At 43.3% G+C, this 21021-nt stretch overlaps 1 protein-coding gene across 1 annotated transcript in view; it reads left to right on the top strand.

Annotated features, from left to right (window-relative positions):
• The window catches only part of epha6 (eph receptor A6), a 701323-nt gene that overhangs the window by 259962 nt on the left and 420340 nt on the right, over positions 1 to 21021 (top strand). The window contains exon 2 of the mRNA XM_041210989.1: positions 20496 to 20651. Coding sequence (XP_041066923.1) covers positions 20496 to 20651 — 156 coding nt within the window. The remainder of the gene's footprint in view (positions 1 to 20495; positions 20652 to 21021) is intronic.

Consider the following 21021-nt stretch of genomic DNA (forward strand, 5'->3'; position numbering starts at 1 on the left):
AAGAGCTTTTAAATATGAAAGTTAGATATTTATGATCAGCATACAGTTCAAAATCATGTCTAACAGGTATGAGTGAAATTTCTTCTCAATACTGATATTCCAAGTTAGGTTTAAAAATATCAAAAAAAGTACTCTACATAACTAAAACAGAATTACCTGGAAAAACTCAGCAGGTCTGGCAGCATCGGCGGAGAAGAAAAGAGTTGACGTTGCGAGTATTCTACATAACTTCTTTCTACTGATTAATTCAGAAGGTTTCATACGCGTAATGATATAAAATGCCATGCAATATCTCAACAAGAACAGGCTTCAATTCTGAAACTGTATGGTTCAAGAATTACATGTCATCAATCTAGTATATCAAGAATGGAAGAATTAATTACATCTGGTGGTCTTCCCTAGATAGCTAAATCGAAATTGCTGTTTAGGAGTGTCAAGCCTGTCAGGTCAGCATGCCTTCAAATCCAGCAGAAACAATACAAGGCAAATGCCAGTAAATCCATAGCAGCGCGTTTATGTTGATGTTATCAAGCTGGAGATGTGGTAATTTTGTTTTGAATTTTTGAGGGAGGGAAATGATATGTGTTGCTGAAATGATATGTATTGTGCTTTCATATTGTATAACTTGACAGTTGAGCCCCTCTTGTCAGCAGGAGTCAGCAACTTGTGGTATATGCACACCAGAATCACCTCTTATTCTTTGGTACATCTAGAGAGAATGTTCCAGATCTGATATAAAAACAGTCTTTATATTATGACACCAATTTACATGTCTATTGTATATATCAATTTCACTTGGCACCTTGCTGATAAGCCGACAATGGAGAATTCCATCTCATTGGGCTAACTAGATATGAACCATCGTCTTGAGACTGAAAACATTGTATCTAACCTGCTGCACAACCTGGTCCCATCAAACTATTTTTGTTGGGAAATTTTTTATAGGCTCCAACTTCTCAATGTTTAAATTATTACTTTAGTCCAGTTGAATTTCCACAGGACATTGCAAGTAAAACATTAAAATTTGTAATGAGGTTTTATGGCCAAGAATAATATGGTGAACCAAAGAGCAGCTCGGCAACAGGAATGTCTTCACTTGTACAGAATTTATCTATTTGCATACAAACTTTTTCTGTAACGACAGAAGGGAATATGGTTCTCTTTAGAAATCTTCCCTCTGGGACCATTAAATGGAGAGCTGATAGGATGATATTCATTATCTTAGTTACCTACAAATAAGAGCTCCTTAATTACACTGAGGAGAAAAACACAATGACAAGAACATGCTGCCACCAGTCATCTTCCTAGTGCAAACTAAACTTGCATAACTTTGCAGTTCATTGGCAGTGCAATCAGGTTTACCTGTCATATAAAAATCTGCATCTAAGTATCTTCCATTAATTCATTGAATAATGGGCAACAATAGGGGTTACAAAACTGCAAGTTAGTCAGAGTACAGATGACATACACCATTTGTCAGCAGTGTTTCTTAGCTCTTCAAAACAATTCCAGAATGTTCTGGATTGCCATACATTTTCAAATTCAGGCTTCCCACTTCAATACTATTATTGGTGCAATTTATAAATGATTAAGAGGCAGGACTGATATCAAGGAATATTGCGGCAATTCACTCAATGCTATTGATAACTATTCTGTTTCCTGTTACCTAACCAACTCATTGTCTAATTAACAGCTTTTTCATTGGATCTTCATTTAAGAGAGCATTAGCCTAGCAGACATGAAATGCTCATGCAACATATGAAGAATGATATCAGAAAAAAATCCTTTGGTCAATCCAAGCTGCCCACACAATTGTGAGACTTATACATGGTCTCCACTCCACCTAAAAACCATGCTATCACCTGACAGAGGCAAAATAAAGGACAGATAAAAATTCAGACCAAACTGGAAGAGAAAATTCTAAGGAATTCCTCTCCAATCTGCTCCCCAGCCCCAGGTAATCAAAACTAATCCAGATCACTCTGGCCTCATTCCTTGCAGTACCTACCTTTTGTAAGAGGTAATCTCTGCCCTAACCAGAAACAGGTCCAGCTCTCGCTTGAAATAATTCAGCAAAATTATATCCATTGCTCGAGCCGGCAGTCTGTTCGAGAGCTCGACTAGTCTTTGGGCCTCCTCCTGACACCTCAGGTAGATCTGGCTTCATGCAAGATAAAATTGTCACTCTTGGTCTGCTCCTCCATAACCTGTTAAATTGGAACAAATTGCCAACTCAAACATAATCTATCCCTTCATCATTTTATAAATCTCAATCAAATCACATCTAAGTCTATAGCAGGAAAAGTAAAAAAATAATATTTTTTGAATGGTGAGAGCATAAGAGATGTTTGCATTCAGAGAGATCTGAAGGTTTTTACATGAATCACAAAAAGTTAACATGCAGCTACAGCAAGTAATTAGTAAGGCAAATGGTATGTTTGTTTTTGTCCAAAGAGATTGGAGTATAAAATTATATAGGGCATTGGTGAGGGGGCTACACATGGGGCAGAATTTAGCCCTTGGTTGACGGTGGGCCCCACCGGCTCGGTGGCGGTGGGCAGCCAAACTCTGCCGCTGAGCAGGTCCCGCCACCATTTTGGGTGGGCGGGCCAATTAAGACCCACCCAGCGGCCTGCCCGATGGGAAGTGCTATGCGCTTCCTGTGTGGGACGGGGAGGGGTGGCGGGGGGGAGCGGGGAAGGATTCCCCAGCTGTCAAAGTGCGCTCTTTTGCGCATACGCACGAAAGAGTGCACTGCTCCCTGTGACAAAGTTCTGTCTCAGGGAGATTACTGACATTCTAAAAAACTTTAAAAATAGAATAATATAAAAATTATTAACATGCCCCTCTCATGTGACAATGTCATACAAGATGTGACATATTAATAAGAAGCACATAAACTTTATGAAAGTTTTTAAAAACAGACATGAAACCTCATCCCGCCAGTGGATGAGGTTTTATGTATTATCAGAAGCCCGCTGGGGCTCCTGGCCTGCCCACCAGCCTTGAGGTTGGACGGCAGGGAATTTAGCTACCTTAATTATCCTGTCAATGGCCTTAATTGGCCATTGACAGGTCGGCGGGCGGACAGTTGATTTTCTGTCCGCCGGCCTTCCTCAATATTTAAATGGATCAGATGACATCGGGGGTTCCTCCCGAAGTCATCCCGTGTCATTTTCCTGTCGGCGAGAGGGCCCCGCCCCCAAATCGCCAACGGGAAAATTCAGGCCATGGAGTGTGTACCATTTTGGTCTTCTTACCTAAGAATGGACATACTTGCCCAAGAGGGAGTGTAACAAAGGTTCACCAGACTAGTTCTTTGGTTAAGGGGATTGTCTAATGAGGAGAAATTAAGTAGATTAGGCTCATATTTCCCAGAGTTTAGTAGAATGAGAAGTGATCTCGTTGAAATATAGAAAATTCTTAAGGGTCTTGATGGGGTAAATACTGAGAAAATATTTCCTCTGTCTGGGGAATCTAGAACACAGGGTCGCAGTCTTAGAATAAGGGGTCGCCCATTTAGAATTGAGATGAGGAGACATTTTTCCGGTCAAAGAGTTGTGAATCTTTTTATGTCTGTACCTCAGAGAGCTCAGGATGCTCTGTTGCAGAGCATATTCACAACAGAGGTTGATAGATGTTTGGGAGTTAAGGGAGTTAAGGAATAATGGGATTGTGTGGTAATCCAGAGTTGAGGTAGAAGATCAGCTATGGTTATGCTGAATGGAGGAGCAAGCTCAAAGGTCCAAGTGGTCTCCTCCAGCTCCTGTATTTTTATGTTCTTATGGACACTTCTCTAAACTGTAGAATCCCATCTCTTTTAACCTATTGTTATGGCACAGCCGATGGCAAATGCTGAGTTGTTCAAATCCCAAAAGGAAACTTGAAACAACTGCCACAGCTTGTTTTGCAATTTGTATAAATTTTGAATGCATGCCCTGAATTCAGTAGTAATAAGACTACCAAGTCTTATAGGTTTTTACAAAACTGGATTAAACATTTATTAATAGAAGAAGTGACTTTAAATGCATACATCGATCTTAAAAATTACTACTATGATAATTTCTTAATCCCCTAATCAATTTAACTCCCAGGCCAGAATTTTTCCCTCATTGGGCGGGCTTGGTGGGAGTGGGCGGAGGCAGTCGGGAAGCCGACCTCCACCCGCAATTGGCTCCGATCAGCTCGGCTCGGCTCCGCGATTTCACGCAGGTGGGCCAATTAAGGCCCGCCATGCTTGGATCGCAAGTGCCAGCGCTCAGCGCTACCTGTGTGGGCAGGAGGAGGAGGGAGAACGGACCTGGCACACAGTTCACGGAGCATGGAGCTGCCTCAGGGAGATTGAAGCGCTTTTTAAAAAAATTATTAAAGACAGTAAAAATTTTAAAAATCATGTTCCCTCATGTGACTCTGTCATGTGACTCTGTTAATAATAACATGTTTTTAATTCAAAAATAAAGTTTTCAGTTAATGTTTATTTGCTTTAGGAAACCTCATCCCACTCGTGGATGAGGTTTCCTAAAAAATGTAAAGGCTACTTTGCCTTTTTGCCTTAATTTGATTTTAATTAGCTCATTAATGGCCTTAATAGGCCTTTCAATTATCGGTGGGCGTGCAGCTGACTCCGGCACAAGGCTGCCAAACGAAATATCACAATAGTGCGTGATGACGTCGGGCGCTTAGGCGTGTTGGGCGCGCGCCTGAATGCCGAATGTAAAATTTTGCCCCCGGTTAAACTTTCATTAAGGCAACTGTAAGACACATAGATTTTAAAAGAGCCAGGCAAAGAAAGATGATACCCGGAACAAGTCAACTTCCAAGTGAGTTTTCTTAACTTCATCTCTGTGAAGACAACAGCTTGAGGCATGGATGCTGAAGGCTTTTCACACACTTGTAAGATCTTAAAAATGCCTTACCTTAAACACAGCCCTCGCTACTTCTTTATGCATGTCTTTGAAAGCAAATACCCATTGTTTCACTATGTCTTTGGGCTTTATCTCCCTGATAATAAAACCCTTTCATAGCACTAAGTTTTACCAGTAATCTTTGGGATAAAGAAACACACCATTTCTAAACTTCACCTGGCTAGGTGACACGTTTCACCCCTCCTTTGAAAACAATCTAGTCTGGTTTATTTCAAAAAGCGAATGTTCCCTTGACACCTTTATTTCTAAACTTCCTCATTTTTATCTAATTAACATTTCAAAACTAACCTCTCTTCTGCCGCTCGCGATCCACGCAGGGTGGGCCTTAGTTGGCCCGCCTGCTTCAAATCATGGTGTGGAGCCGATCATGGGCAGCGGTCGGCTTCCTGCCTGCCCCTGCCGAGCACTCCCGCCAAGGGCAAAATCCTGCTCATCTAAACACACAGGGCAGAATTTAGCCCTTGGTGGGCGTGCGGGCCCCACCAGCTCGGCGGGCGGACAGCCGATCCCTGCCACTGAAACGGGGACCGCCGCCAATTAAGGCCCGCCCAGCAGCCTGCTCGACAGGAAGCGCTTCCTGTGCAGGGGGCTGAGGGAACCCCCACCTGTCAAAGTGCGCTCCTTCGCGCATGCGCATGAAAGAGCGTGCCGCTCCCTGAGGCAAAGCCCTTTCTCAGGGAGATCCGTGACAGTCCAGAAAACTTTAAAAGTAGAAAAATTAACAAATTATTAACATGTCCCCCCTCATGTGACAATGTCACACAAGATGGGACATGTTAATAAATATCACATAAAACGTATTAAAGTTTTTACAAACGGACATGAAACCTCATCCCACTGGTGGATGATGTTTCATGTTTTTTCAGAAGCCCGCCGGGGCTCCTAGCCTGCCTGCCAGCCTCAAGGTTGGCCGGGCAGGTCTTTAATTATCTTACTTAGTCTGTCAGTGGCCTCAATTGGCCTTTGACAGGTGGGCAGGCGGACAGCTGATTTCGCTGTCCGCTCACCTTCCTAAAAATTTAAAGGGACCGGAATGGCATTGGGGGTTCCTCCAGACATCATCCGGCATCTTTTCTCGTCGGCAAGCGGGCTCCGCCCCCAAATCGCCGATGGGAAAATTCAGGCCATAGATACATCCCACTGTTACTCTATTTTACAATAAATTCCAATAATATTATGAGAATTATTTTATCTTCTTGACACCATCATGATAAATGCACACAATAAGTTCATCAACCACCAGATTTTCAGGTACAGTAAGTAAAAACAAGTTTTTATTAAAAGGACATAATGGCCTGAGTCTTCAACTCAGCGAGCGGGGGCGGGGCCCACTTGCCAAGGCCTAAAATGATGCAGGGGACGTTGGACGTGTATCCCGAGTCAGCTGCACACCCACCAAACTGTCAAAGGCTTATTAAGGCCATTTAAAAAGGCAATTAAGCGATTAGCTGAGCTGCCTGTCCAACCTTAAGACTGGCAGGCAGGAGAAGAACCCAGGCGGCCTTTGAATTTTCCATGGAACCTCATCCATGGGTGGGATGAGGTTTCATGAATTAAATTTTCGCACACGTTTTTATTAAAATTAATGCACATGTCCCAGCTTATGTGGCAGTTTCACATGAGGGCACATGTCATAAAAATTATCTCTTCAGTTTATTAACGTTTTAAAACTTAAAACTTATCTCCCCGAGACACCCCCGTGTTAAAATGGCAGCGCAGACCCTATTGGGGGCGCCGATCGGACCCGTGCCCATTCCTGCTCAACCCCCCCCAATGGGGGGCAAAGTTCTACCCAGTAATATCTAATTTGTTGCTCTTGCTCCTTCCACAGCCTATGCACAGTTGTATCAGGAACATACATATGCAAAGTGAATATATCTTTCTGTATCTATACTGTCATTGTTATAAAGCCAAAATGACCCAATTCCACTAATCCTTGGATTTTGTATGTGTTTAAGTTTCCTCCTTAACATAGATGCTTATATAAAATACAAAATATTGCACAATTAAATAAAAATAAAATGTAAAATGCATGGAATATGTTTCAATCCAATTCTGTGTTGAAAATTATTCCAGCTAAGAAGCCAATGAATGGGTAATGTGGCCATCTGTTTACATTTATGTTCAATTGAGATTCTATGAAATATTGTTCATTATTAATTGAACCTAATGTTGCAGATCAGCAAGTTAATTATTTGTTATTTTAACAATTTAGTAATTTTACAGTGAAAATTTACCTTGAAGACAATTGCTCAGAAATTATTGTCATGGCGAGGCTGTTAGCAACATGAAGGAGGAAGTTCATGGAGTGAAAGTCTCCTCTTTGCACACTGTAACTATTCTGTGTTTACAGAGTAATGGAGTCTCTTGGTTCAATTAGTACAAATTCTGCCTGTTTAATTGGGACAAAAATTAGTAAAGAGGTGTACACAGGTCCACTTTGGGGGGGCTCTTAACATAAATTTGCAAAGTCTTCCTGACCAGGGTGAGATTCTAAACTTGTAGCCTGCAAACATCTTTTACTTTAGTGGTCTGTTTTGATTATGCCTTCCTTGAAAGTATCAGATATTAAAGAAATTTGGCAATACCAAGTTGCTGGATGACTCCTGAAAGACTAGACATTGCTCATGATGGGTTATTATTTGGCATGTGCACAAAATAATTGCCCATTTCTGGCCTCTGCCTCTGGATGGCAAACCTAGCGTGGAGCCAATATGAAAAGTTCTTCCTTTTGAGTAAACACCTGCCCACAACACACATTCTCTTCTGTCCAAGACTGTTGTGTGGAGAAAATGGCCACAGAATCCTGAACCATGACATGTACATAAAAGTATACAACCTCCAAATGCTTAATTTTCAGGACTAGGTTATACAATTGACTTAAAAACGTGCTTTTCATCACAATTATCTGAGTTTGAATACATTTAGACAAATGGATTCAGGTATGCTGTGTGATAGTAAAATGTCTCGAGCAGAATTACTCTAGCTAATGTGCTGTAATAGCACATATGGAACCAGTATCAAATTCTACTCTTATCAAGCTCATTCAGCAATTTCATTTAAAAATAAGGAACATGGGAAACGAGTGAGTGTAGGTGAGATGCTGGCATTGTGGTAATGTCACAGGGCTAGTAATACAGAGGTCCAGGCTAATGCTCTGGGCACATGGATTCAAATTCCACCATGGCAGCTGGTGGGTTTAAATATAATTAATAAAAATCTAGAATATATAGCTAGTGTCAGTAATGGTGACCGTGAAACTATCATTGATTGTTATAAAAACCCACCTCGTTCACTAATGCCCTTCAGGGAAGCAAATCTGCCATCCTTACCCAGTCTGGCCTACATGTGACCCCAGGCCCACAACAATGTGGTTGACTCTTAAATGCCCTCTGAAATGGCCTAGCAAGCTCCTCAGTACAAGGGCAATTAGGGATGGGCAACAAATGCTGACCTTGCCAGCAATACCCACATCCCATGAAAGAATAAAGAAAAAAATAACTTGCAGTAAAAGGTTCCTAACTGTAGGTATGATTTTGAGGCACATTCAAGGCAATCTGAGGGAGATTTGCATTGCATTTAATCTGTCGTACTTAATAGTGTTTGGTGCTGTCACTGAGTGCAAAGTGGGAAATAAACCATTCTGAAGCCCTGTCATTACTCCTTGACAGGTATTCATAGTGAAAAATAATTTCTTTGTCATACTGGAAATTACTTCAAACATAACACATATGGTCTAAAAATACTGTTGCAGTAAAATTAAAGCTTAAACAAATCTATGTAAGGATAAAAACAGGAAATCTTCAGTTTTGCAGCATTTTATTCCTCCTCTTTGAGACTGAAATTCTTGCATTCATTAATTTTAGTAAAACCATTATAAGAGTAGAAAGTATGATCCTGTTTTGTACTTGTGCTATTGTTTTTGCTAACAGTAACACAGAGTGAAATGCCTCCCCGAGATCGTATTCAGTTTTATGCAAAGGCACAACACAGTTGACATTCTAAAAATAATTCAAAGGTTGGATGACTCCAATACATTTGATTAATTCTCTATTACTCTAATTTCGGAGCAGTTTTATGTAGATTTGATGCTAATTGAACAGAATTGTCATTAGCACATTTTAACCCAAATCTTCAAATTTACGCATTGTTAATGAATAGAATTTCCATCTTTTTTTTCTGAAGTTGTGCTGACCTGAATATAAATTGCTCTTTCCCGGTGATTTCGAATCATGGGGTTATCTGGCAATTAAATTCACCCCCAACACTCTATGGTGTGTTTTCCTAATTTCAGCTGAACCATTAGGTGGGACAGAGATTTTTTTTAATTCATCATTCTTTTTTTGTTGGCCAATCAGAGATTTCGGGCCAACGTGAATAAATTCCTGACTTGGACTGCACTATCTTTCTTGTCTACAATCGAGGCCTAGTGACAAGCAGTGTTCTGAGGGAAAATTATTGGCAAGTATTTTAACATTTTATGCAAAATAACATCATATTAATATTTTGTTCCTTTGAATACTTTCAGTTAGCTAGCATTATGTATAGTGACCCTGGCAATGTAATTGTAACAACATCTACATCTTGATTAAGAAATGTTACACTTACACACAGTTGTGTCCATGCCACTTAACTTCTGAGGGTAGAGTTTCTACTTTTGGTGAATTCATGAAACTGGGAACAAAATTTGCTCAAAGTGAAGTTATGGCTTGAGTTTCCATTCAAACTTATTTGCATAACCAAATGCATAAAACCGTTCATGTGTCAGCACAATAGAAAGTAATTGGATATTAACTTGATTTTAATTAACTAAAAAGAAACTGGGTGCCTGTCAGTTCAGTTGGCTAAATGGCTAGCATGCAGATCAGATTAATGCCAACAGCATGGGGTTTGATCCCATTTTTGGTTGAGGTAGCTTTGAGGCCTGCCTCCTCGTCCTCCTGCCTCACTGTAGTAAAAAATCATGGCTGCAGTTCGGCGAATAATCGCCAAGGACCTGACTTCGGGCCGGGAACCAAAGAGAAAAAAGACTATGCTGAACCATTTCCTAGTTTCATAGTGTGCACTAGTCAGTTTTTTTTAGTAAGATTAACATTGTTTGACATATAAAAGCTTCTAAAATGTGCCTGTGTGCCTTTAAAAAATGAACTCAGTTTGAAGATCTTTTTTGAATGGCTGCGATCCTTGAAAATTCGCCACTTCATTATTTCTATCTGGGGGTGTCGCCAGTTTTGTGGGTGGGGCTGGCTACAGACAAATTGATTTTAAACCAATGTTAATGCTTGTGGAAACTTGATTTATGCTTCATGTAATTCACATTTAAAATTCCCCAATCTTTTGCCTAGTTCAGTTGATTTGGCCTAGTTACACTGATAAGACCAGCTCAAACTGGCAGAAACTCTTGACTCAGACTTCATATTTTGTCAACTTTATATTGTCTGATTTTTTTTGCCCTGTGTAAACTCATTACATTGATTGTATAATTTAACCACCAAGTCCCCAGAATAGCTCATTTTCATCCACCATTTCTTCTCTCAGAACTGAAATTTCTAACTGCTCAGAAGAAGAGTTTGCATAAAATGAAAATGACGAATCCATATTTGCGTGATAAAATTTCTATATATTAAATTGCTTTCTGTATCTTTAAATGCTTTCATTAATGATTACTCAAAATCTTCAACCTCACACAAGGTTCTTGTCTTAGGCTACGAATGTCAGCTGAATTTAGATTGTAGGGTGAATTGTGTACCTAATTTCCCTGGATGTTTGGTCTGTTATACTGGTGGAATATTTTTGCATAACTTCTAGCACTTTCTGCTGAGGAGCTTTCATTAAAATAATTTTGATAAATGAGGGAATAAAGTTCAAAAGAGGTAAAAAGGATGTGTGTGTGTGCACGTATATGTGAGAAAGAGAGTATGTGATTACATACATGTTGTAACCCTTGTTTTTTGTAAACTTTAGGAAGATTTAATTCAGTAAGTGACAGCAGAGAAAGGTTGAGGGAACAGTACAAGAGTTGAGTTCACAGCTAAATGGGGAACACTTTGGGGTAATAATGGGAGTGGCAAGTTAATAGGAATGGAAAGAGGTAGAGGCCATAATGAATGAGTAACTGGAGGAAAGAGATCAAAAGCTTGCAGCTGTTATTCACCGTACCACCCGTTGCATCTCACTTGAGGAAAGAAGAGTAGCAAAAAGACAAAAATGAGAGTCAGAAAATTAAACAACAATGCAAAAAGAGAAGACACAGTTACCGTGTATACTGCAATTGGAGATCAATCAGCTTGCATGCATTTTTTGTCACAATTAATTCCTTTCAATCACACTTTTGCAACTACATTTGTACACTCAGAGTTTTGCCATCATGTTTTATTAATTGGCTTAAAGCAAAAGACTGGCAAATTTAAACTGAAGAGGTAGGGAACATAGAAACAAAATCTGAGGGAAGAACCTACAAAACAGCTATGAGAAACTACTAAGTTTTTTTTATTCATTCATGGGATGTAGGCATCGCTGGCTAGGCCAGCATTTATTGCCCATCCCTAATTGCCCTTGAGAAGCTGGTGGTGAGCTGCCTTCTTGAACCGCTGCAGTTCATGTGGTGTAGGGAGGGAGGGAGTTCCAGGATTTTGACCCAGCGGCAGTGAAGGAACAGCGGTATATTTCCAAGTCAGGATGGTGAGTGACTTGGAGGAGAACTTCCAGGTGGTGGTGTACTCATGTGTCTGCTGCCCTTGTCCTTCTAGATGGTAGTGGTCATGGGTTTGGAAGGTGCTGTCTAAGGAGCCTTGATGAGTTCCTGCAGTGTATCTTGCAGTTGGTACACACTGCTGGAACTGTGCGTCAGTGGTGGAAGGGGTGGATGTTTGTGGATGTGATGCCAATCAAGTGGGCTGCTTTGTTCTGGATGTTGTCAAGCTTCTTGATTATTGTGGGAGCTGCACTCATCCAGCCAAGTGGAGAATATTCCATCATACTCCTGATTGTGCCTTGTAGATGGTGGACAGGCTTTGGGGAGTCAGGAGGTGAGTTACTCATCACATGATTCCAAACCTCTGCCCTGCTCTTGTAGCCACAGTATTTATATGGCTAGTCCAGTTTGGTTTCTGGTCAATGGTAACCCCCAGGATATTGATAGTGGGAGATTCAGCAATGGTAATGCCATTGAATGTCAAGGGTATATGGTTAGATTCTCTCTTGTTGGAGATGGTCATTGCTTGGCACTTGTTTGGTGCAAATGTTACTTGCCACTTGTCAGCCCAAGCCTGGATATTGTCCAAGTCTTGCTGTATTTGGACATGGACTGCTTCAGTATCTGAGGAGTCGCAAATGGTGCTAAACATTGTGCAATCATCAGCAAACATCCCCACTTCTGACCTTATGATGGAAGGAAGGTCATTGATGAAGCAGCTGAAGATTGTTGGGCCTAGGACACTACCCTGAGGAACTCCTGTAGTGATGTCCTGGGACTGAGATGACTGACCTCTAACAACCACAACCATCTTCCTTTGTTCTAGGTATGACTTCAACTTTCGGAGCATTTTCTCCCAATTCTCATTGACTCCAGTTTTGCTAGGGCTCCTTGATGCTACACTCGGCCAAGGGCAGTCACTCTCGCCTCACCTCTGGTGTTCAGCTCTTTTGTACAACTAATCTTGAATAACCTATCAAGCAAATCTACCTACAAAAGGAAGGATTAGTTCAACCAATTGAATCATTTAAAAGTAAGTTAACAACTGCATATGTGCATGTAATATTTGCATAGTCCAACAACTTAGACTTAGGTCAGAATTTTCCATTGCCATTGGTGTTGGGCATCATGCTGGGTGTGAATTCATTTTTATGTCATCTTGAAACCAGTTTGCGATCGTCTGCTCTGCCCATCAATGGCGGGCCACCTTTCCTGTCGCCCAATGTCGGGAACCTAATTTCCATGCATTTGCATAATCTTGCTTGACCATCGGAATCATCCCCCCATGTCAAATTTACCACCCACGTCTGCGGGAAAACACGCCAGCCCAGAACCTATCTTGACAAGTGTGAAGTGTGCAGAAATCAGGACTTACCATTCAGGCCTTGCTCATATCGCAGACATCTGGGGAGCAGAAGATGCTGGAGCCCTACAGCTACCGGACCCTGGAGGAACTCTTGCATGATAGCTGGATTCTGATGGACATGGCTCTGCTGCGAAGCAGCTCACGGAAGGTGGGAGGTCTCCATTGATATCTGGAGTCTGCTTTGGGACATCATGGTCTTGGCCATAGACAGCTACGGATGGTGGAAGGTGGGGAAGAGAAAGGTTCAACTGTGAGTGGGAGGGGAAGGTGTACTGGGTGGGGTGAGGGGTGGTGCTGGAGGTTTGGTGGGGGGGGGCGCTTATTGTTGGGCTGGGGGTTGAGGTTGGGAGGAGGGGAATGAATGTGTCAGAGGTTGAGTTTAGGAGGGACAAGGGAGTACAGGGAGGAGAATGTAATGGGGGAAAATGCAGCAACTGTGGAGATAGTTTTTGGGTGGGGGATGGTGTAAGGTAAGGCAGGGAGAAGGTGTTAGGGAAAGAGTTTGGAGGGGGGAAGGAATTCAGGGGAGGAAGGAGAGAGTAAGGGTGGAGGAGGGAGTAAGGGGTAGGGGATGTACAGGTGGATGTGAAAAGGAGGGGTCTATGTAGGCAATGACTGCTTCCTGGAGAGCGAAGTCAAGGTGGGTGTGGTAGGAGAGAATGGTGAGTATGAGAGGGGGCAGAGTGAACCGGAAGAGTGGGAGGCGGTGGATGCAATGGTAGCAGTGCGAGGGATGGCAAGGGTGGTTCGTGGGATCTCAGAGGCAGACACAGACCCTGGGGGTGGGAGAGAGGAGGTCACTGTGGATGGGGGTGGGATTCTCAAGAAAGTGGGGAGCTTGCACATTTACCTGGACATCCTGGAAAGAAAAGGGTTCAGGTTGTTAGGTGACAGTGGGGACGTAGAAGGTGATGGCATAGGGGCCAACAGTGATGGGGGAAAGAACGTGGGTGACTGGAGGAGTGGAAAGGACGGTGGAGCTGATGAGAAGCTTAACAATTACCATGGTTGTCAAGATTGAAAGTAAGCGGAGCCTCGTGTTGGACGGGCACAGGTGCTGCATGGGAGTGTGATCAGTGGGTGGGCGGAGATGCAGGTCAGCTCAGATGGACAACTGACGTTCGGAATGTGCTGCCACACACACACACACTGACTCCTTGAGGGGAAGGAGCACCTGGAGGGACCTCGAGATTCCCCGTTTCCCTTTCACGTTGCTACCGCAGGAACCCACCCATGGCTACCATGACAGAGTGCAATTTTGCATGCATCTCCATGTTCTGCTGGACCAGGGTCTCCATGGAATCCATCATCCTTCCCATGGAACCTCCATATGTGCACATGTGGGCACCACTTCATCAGAGACCAGGCAGACGCACTGCTCCGACTCATGTACCATTCTGTTGAGGGCTTTCAACAGTTCTGTGTGATGTTCCCAAGCCTTCTTCTGACTCTGCATGATGAGTTGGAAAGTTGAATCCAGACACTCATCATCTGACTCGGACCTCTTCCCTAGCAGTCCTCCGAGTGCTGGGGTGCTCAACTGAACTTGCCTCCTCCTGCTGCAGGCACGTGTCCATGCAGTGACCACCAGATTGTGAACCTGAACCTGCTCTTGAACTAGGTCCCACCAAGGTGTGTGTCTCTGTGCTGGTGGAGGGTGTGGGTAAACGCTGTGACAGGTCTTCCAAGCTGCTTAATTCCAGCTCTTCAATAGAGGTGGTGTTGTCTTGGCTGGAGGTGAGGACGTGGATAGAGCTGAGGGAATGGCTGGCTGAGGGTGCCGATCGCTTGGCAGAGCTCCCTGTGAACCAAAGTAGAGTTAATTAGTCATGGCAGTGAGTCAAAAGCAGGAGAGAGAGAGCACTCACAGTTGCATTGAGAGAGGGATGATGTGATGTAGGATCCTTTCAAGGGTGTTCGCCGCCGACCTCACCGTCACCACAGGCTCGGTTCAGTTCTTCACCAGCCAGTGTCATGGCACACTCCTCAAAGTGACTGAGGTGCCTAATGTGGGCAAGTTCAGTCTGGTCTGGGACCTCTCCCTGCTAACGTGAGCCAGATTCTCCTGCATGAAAACAGATAGAGAGAGTGTGAGCAGGACACATGGCTCTGCGTGGAATGTTTGTGTGGTGAGCGGAGCCATGGACAGGATGAGGACGCAAGCCCGAGAGGGTATGAGCCTGATGGAGATGTGAGGGTGTGTATGAGAGTTAGTAGTGTTGTCTCTTGAGGTGTGAGATCCTTGTGGATGTGTGATGGGTTTGTGAGTGTGTGAGTTGAGAGTGATGAGGAGGTTGACTTACCCTGGTGGAACAGATGAGACCATTCATCCACTTCTTGCATTGAATGGCTGACCTTCTCTGGTGGCACTGTTACCATCGCCTCCCAGGCCAGATTGGTGACTCTGGTGGACCTCCTGCAGCCAAAGTGGTGGAAGAGGACATCGTGGTGGCTTTCCATTGTGTCCAGCAGGCACCCCAGAGAGGTGTCACTAAATTTGGGGGCTGCTGCCTTCTTCGCTTTCGGGGCATTTGTCGCCTGGAGCAATCCTGGTCTGAAGACATGAAGTAGGCGTGCACTCTGGTGCACTTTAAATATGACACCCAGAGTCTGGAAGCGCTGAGGTCACAGCATGGCAGGCAAGTTCGAGCCCACTCACCAGTGATCTGGCGTGTTCCCCATGAATAAATAATTCACAAGGCAGGCTGCCATGGGAATAGGATGATATGATGCAAAAAGCTGCCATTGTGGCTGGTAGGTAAAACATACTTTTTACCACCCACTACCACACCTAGTGCAAATCTGGGATGCTTCCACCTTGGATTTTGCCTCGCATGTACTGGAAGAACAATGGTCAGCAAGACTCCACCACCAGCCCTGGTCTATCGCAGTCTCTTTCGGTCCAGCCCAGTTGGTGTCCCACTCTTGAAGGTCCTACTTAAATGTATTTCACCAGTTCTTCTTTGGCCAGTTCCATCGTCTTCTTCTTCCACAATTTCCATAGAATTTTCATGAATTTCCAAAACTTTTTCGAGGACTCGGCTTCTGACCTCATTGCAGCCTTGGTTCAAACATGGACAAAAGAGCTGAACAGAAGTGAGGTGAGACCAAGGCAGCATTTGACCATGTCTGCATCAAGGAGCCCTTGAAAAACTGGAGTCAATGGAAATCAGGGGGAAAACTCTCCACTGATTGGAGTCATACCTAGCACAAAGGAAGATGGTTGTGGTTATTGAGGTCAATCATCTCAGTCCCAGGACATCACTGCAGGAGTACCTCAGGGTAGTGTCCTATGCCCAACCATCTTTAGCTGCTTCATCAATGATCTTCCTTTCATCATAAGGTCAAAAGTGGGGATGTTGACTGATGATTGTACGATGTTCAGCACCATTTGCGACTCCTCAGATACTGAAGCAGTCCATGTTCAAATGCAGCAAGACCTGGAAAATATCCAGGCTTGGGGTGATAAGTGGCAAGCAACATTCGCATCACCCAAGTATCAGGCAATGACCATCTTCAGCAAGAGAGAATCTAACCATCACCACTTGACATTCAATGGCATTACCATTGCTGAATCCCCCACATTCAATATCCTGGGGGTTACCATTGACCAGAAACCGAACTGGAATAGCCATATAAATGCTGCAGCTACAAGAGCAGGTCAGAGGCTAGGATCCTGCAGCAAGTAACTCCTGACTCCCCAAAGCCTGTCCACCATCTGCAAAGCACAAGTCAGAAGTGTGATGGAATACTCTCCACTTGCCTGGATGAACACAGCTCCCACAACACTCATGAAGCTTGACACCAGGATAAAGCAGTCCACTTGATTGGCTTTCACAAATATTCACTCCCTCCACCACCAACAAACAGTGGCAGCAGTGTGCACCATCTACAAGATGCATTGCAGAAACTCACCAAGGCTCCTTAGGCAGCATCTTCCAAATCCACGACCATTACCATCTAGAAGGACAAGGGCTGCAGATAGATGGGAACACCAACACCTGGAAGTTCCCCTCCAAGTCACTCATCATCCTGACTTGGAAATATATCGCCATACCTTCGCTGTCGCTCAAAATCCTGGAACTCCCTTCCTAACAGTACTGTGGGTGTACCGACACCACATGGACTGGAGCAGTTCAAGAAGGCAGCTCACCACTAGCTTCTCAAGGACAATTAGGGATGGGCAATAAATGCTGGCCCAGCCAGTGACACTCACATCCCATAAATGAATTTACAAAAAAAGACTGAAGACTGAATATCATATTTCTCTGCTCCCGGATGTCGTGTTAGTGTGTCTGTTCACCTCTAGGGGTACTTCTTGTGATTGAAGTGGACAAGTATATACTCTCATTCTTTGAAGATTTATGAATCTATCTACTTTTGTAAAATTGGATCAAAATTGAAGATTGAATTCTCAAAGCTTATTTTAGACAAATTTCACTTTTAAAATATTAACAGCTGTTCCTTTTATCAAATTTTAGCTCACAGACTTTGAGGCAGTGTCTGTAATTGACAGCATCTGTGGTTCAATTTGCTGATGTTTTGAATGTATTTTCTTCAGTGGCGAAGTCAAAGAAAAATTTCAGATTGTTTCTACAGGCGTTGTAAATCTAGCCTAGATGTAAAATTGGATTCCCCTGATTGGCTGCTGTCCATGTAAACCATGGCAAGACCCTTCCTCTTCATTGTGGTTCCAAACGTGTTAACAAATTTGTTCAGTTCTGTCGAAGGGTCATGAGGACTCGAAACGTCAACTCTTTTCTTCTCCGCCGATGCTGCCAGACCTGCTGAGTTTTTCCAGGTAATTCTGTTTTTGTTGTTGACCAGTATATTGGTCTCATGTTGAAAACTAGTGTGAAGTAGGTAGCACATGATCCCACAGATGGGGGCTCAAGGTTCACTGGAAATTGGGCCTTGAGCCTCTTGACATACTGGTGAGCAGTAGACATCAATCAGGTATCCCAATGCAGCTTGCTGTTCAGGGCCTTCTCAAAATGGGTCAGCCCGGGCACTGGGCTTGCCTGCAGGTAAATCTTGGAGAGGCAGGTGAGCAGGAAGAGGGTGAGCAACAAACTGTAGTATTGCTGTTCAGCCAAGCAGACCCCACATTGAAGTCAAAAGCAAAACTTCTGTATTTTCCTCATAGCCATCAGCATACTACCCCTTTAGGCACTGCTGTCTAAGCTGTCATAAGTCAAAAAAATCCAAATAGAGCATGGTCAGCTAGTGGATGGGAATTGCAAGATTGTGCTTGGAAATTGGTTCCCCCACCCCAACCCACGGTACGCATTTTCTACCCAAACAGCTCAGGCTGGGGGTTTAGGGATCAATTTGCCCCTGCCCTTTCAAAAAGACAGTGAACCATTTTTAGGAGATTTGAACGTTTTTTTTAATTGTAAAAACATAAGGCATAAAGAATGCTGCCTTGAATGTTGTATAGTGTCATTTTTTTTTATTTGTGAAGGTTTATGTTAAAGATTGATGGCCAAAAACATTTTCCACCTGAGTACAATAGACTTTGTTTTTATTCATTCATGTGATGAAGGGCGTCACTGGCTAGGCCAGCGTTTATTGCCGATCTCTAATTGCCCTTGCTCAGAGGGCATTTTAAGAGTCAACCACATTGCTGTGGGTCTGGAGTCACATGTAGGCCAGATCAGGTAAGGACAGCAGATTTCCTTCCCTAAAGGACATTAGTGGGGTTTTTACAACAATCAACAATGGCTTCATGGCAATCGTTAGACTTTTAATTCCAGATTTTTTTTATTGAATTCAAATTCCACCAACTGCCATGTTGGGATTCAAACCTGGGTCCCCAGAGCTTTACCCTGGGTCTCTGGGTTACTAGTCCAGTGACAATACCAATATGCCATTGCCTCCCCTGGTGAGGAAAGAGGTGCCTATTGGCATTGCTGGCCCAGTTACATTCCTGGCACAAACCCACTCAGGCAGCACCTTGTTCAGGGATAGGAGGAGAAATTGCAGGATTGTACCTGCTGGCCTGAGAGAATGAAGGACTTTGACTTTCTACGCACAAAGATTGTAGGGGGTAGATTCTTCATTAAGTTTAAATTACCTTCTTCTCTTTAATCATCTTTGAGCTGACCCCAGGTTACCTGCAAAACTTCTTGTCCAAGAGGATCCCAGCACAAGACCATTACCTTAGGCGCTACCACTTGATAGGACACTCCAAGGGCAGTCAAGGAGAAAAATACTCCCTCCATTTCTATTTACATAGCTATATTGGACCTGCACACATTATAGGAGCAGGGTCAGTTATGTCAGCTCTGGGAGCTCCACAGAAATTCCAGAGCAGCATTGTTAAGATGCGGTCGGTCTCTGCTACCATTTTTGTACCATTGCCTGGGCATTCTCCAAATAGTAAAGAGGAAAATCTCTCTTTTATGTTTTGTCAAACAAATTAATAATGCACTGTGTTTAATGCAACAACGTAAAAGCAGAAACAATGAAGATGGGTGGATATGACAGGGTTACTGATGCTCCAAAAGGGCCCAAGGTTAGTTACTTTCTCATATTCTTGGGCTTCCCTTTAAGGGTGCCTGACCCAGTTTCCTCCCCCACCCAATACTGCCAATTACCAGCAACTCGCCCAATACTATCAAATGCTACCACCAAGCGCCCACAAATCTTTCTAAGTTCCTACCTCTAGGATCTTCACATCAGCCTGTGCCCCCACATAAGTGTTCCCTCACCTTAGGTTGTCCCACTTCATAATGCTTCAGATCCCAGATACCCAACCCCTTCCCCAATACTCCTGGATCCTGAACCCCGCTCAGTAGTCCAATATCCCTCTCTAGATAAAAACAAAATACTGCGGATGCTGGAAATCCAAAACAAAAACAGAATTACCTGGAAAAACTCAGCAGGTCTGGCAGCATCGGCGGAGAAGAAAAGAGTTGACGTTTCGAGTCCTCATGACCCTTCAACAGAACAGCCAGTTCTGTTGAAGGGTCATGAGGACTCGAAACGTCAACTCTTTTCTTCTCCGCCAATGCTGCCAGACCTGCTGAGTTTTTCCAGGTAATTCTGTTTTTGTTCAATATCCCTCTTTGGTGCTTCTGAACATTGGGGTCCTCACTCAGTGTCCTCTGACCCCCACAATCCTGAGGACCAATTTCAGTACTTCCAGATCTGAGGCTTCATCCCCAGATCTAGATCTTATGTTATATAAGCTAACGGAAGCATTAATAACACTTGAGGTGAAGAATTCAGGTTTGCAGCAGCAGTATTGGCATACAAACCAACTAACATAATTGTTAAAACCCAACCATTGAGAATCTGTACTGTTGGCTGGGATTTTCTGGCCCTGTTGATTCAGGATCTGCCATGGGAGATTCGGCGGCACAGCCAAGTCTATTGACTTTCAGCGGGACTGGACGATCCTGGCGGCAGGTGGGGCTGGAAAATCCCACCCATTGTCTCTGTAGTTCAAGTTAATTGGCATGTGATTATTCATCTTTAACAGTTATGTATTTTGTTACTCTGTTAGCTTGCAGGCCCGGATTCTACAAAGCTTTTGCTGGAAACATCAAGTGCTCCAAATGTCCTCCACACAGCTTCACCCATGAAGATGCCTCAAAAGTGTGTAAATGTGATAGCGGTTACTTCAGGGCAGAAAAAGACCCACCGACCATGGCTTGTACTAGTGAGTAATTACAACCACCTGACCTTGGCTTCTCATACTATATGCCTGACTTATTAAAATGGTAAAAGTTTTTACTGTGCCACAAAAAAAGAAAAATATGTCTTGTCATAGAATTCACAACAGGAACCAATGGCCACTTGGGCTAGTGTCGGAATATTATGTGTAAATAGAGCCTTTAAATGTTGTGGGTGTGAACTTTATCCGAAAATATGTTAACATCAAGCGCTTATTGAAATAGTACTGTATATATTTCCCGCACAATAACATTAAAGAGACAAACAGCTTTTCTTACATTATTCCAACCAACAGTAAATTTGCAGAATGTTTAACATTAGCAAATATTCGTACTAAATCTACGATCCACTGGCAC

Source organism: Carcharodon carcharias, chromosome 18 (genome assembly GCF_017639515.1).
Source record: "Carcharodon carcharias isolate sCarCar2 chromosome 18, sCarCar2.pri, whole genome shotgun sequence".
Lineage (NCBI taxonomy): Eukaryota > Metazoa > Chordata > Chondrichthyes > Lamniformes > Lamnidae > Carcharodon > Carcharodon carcharias.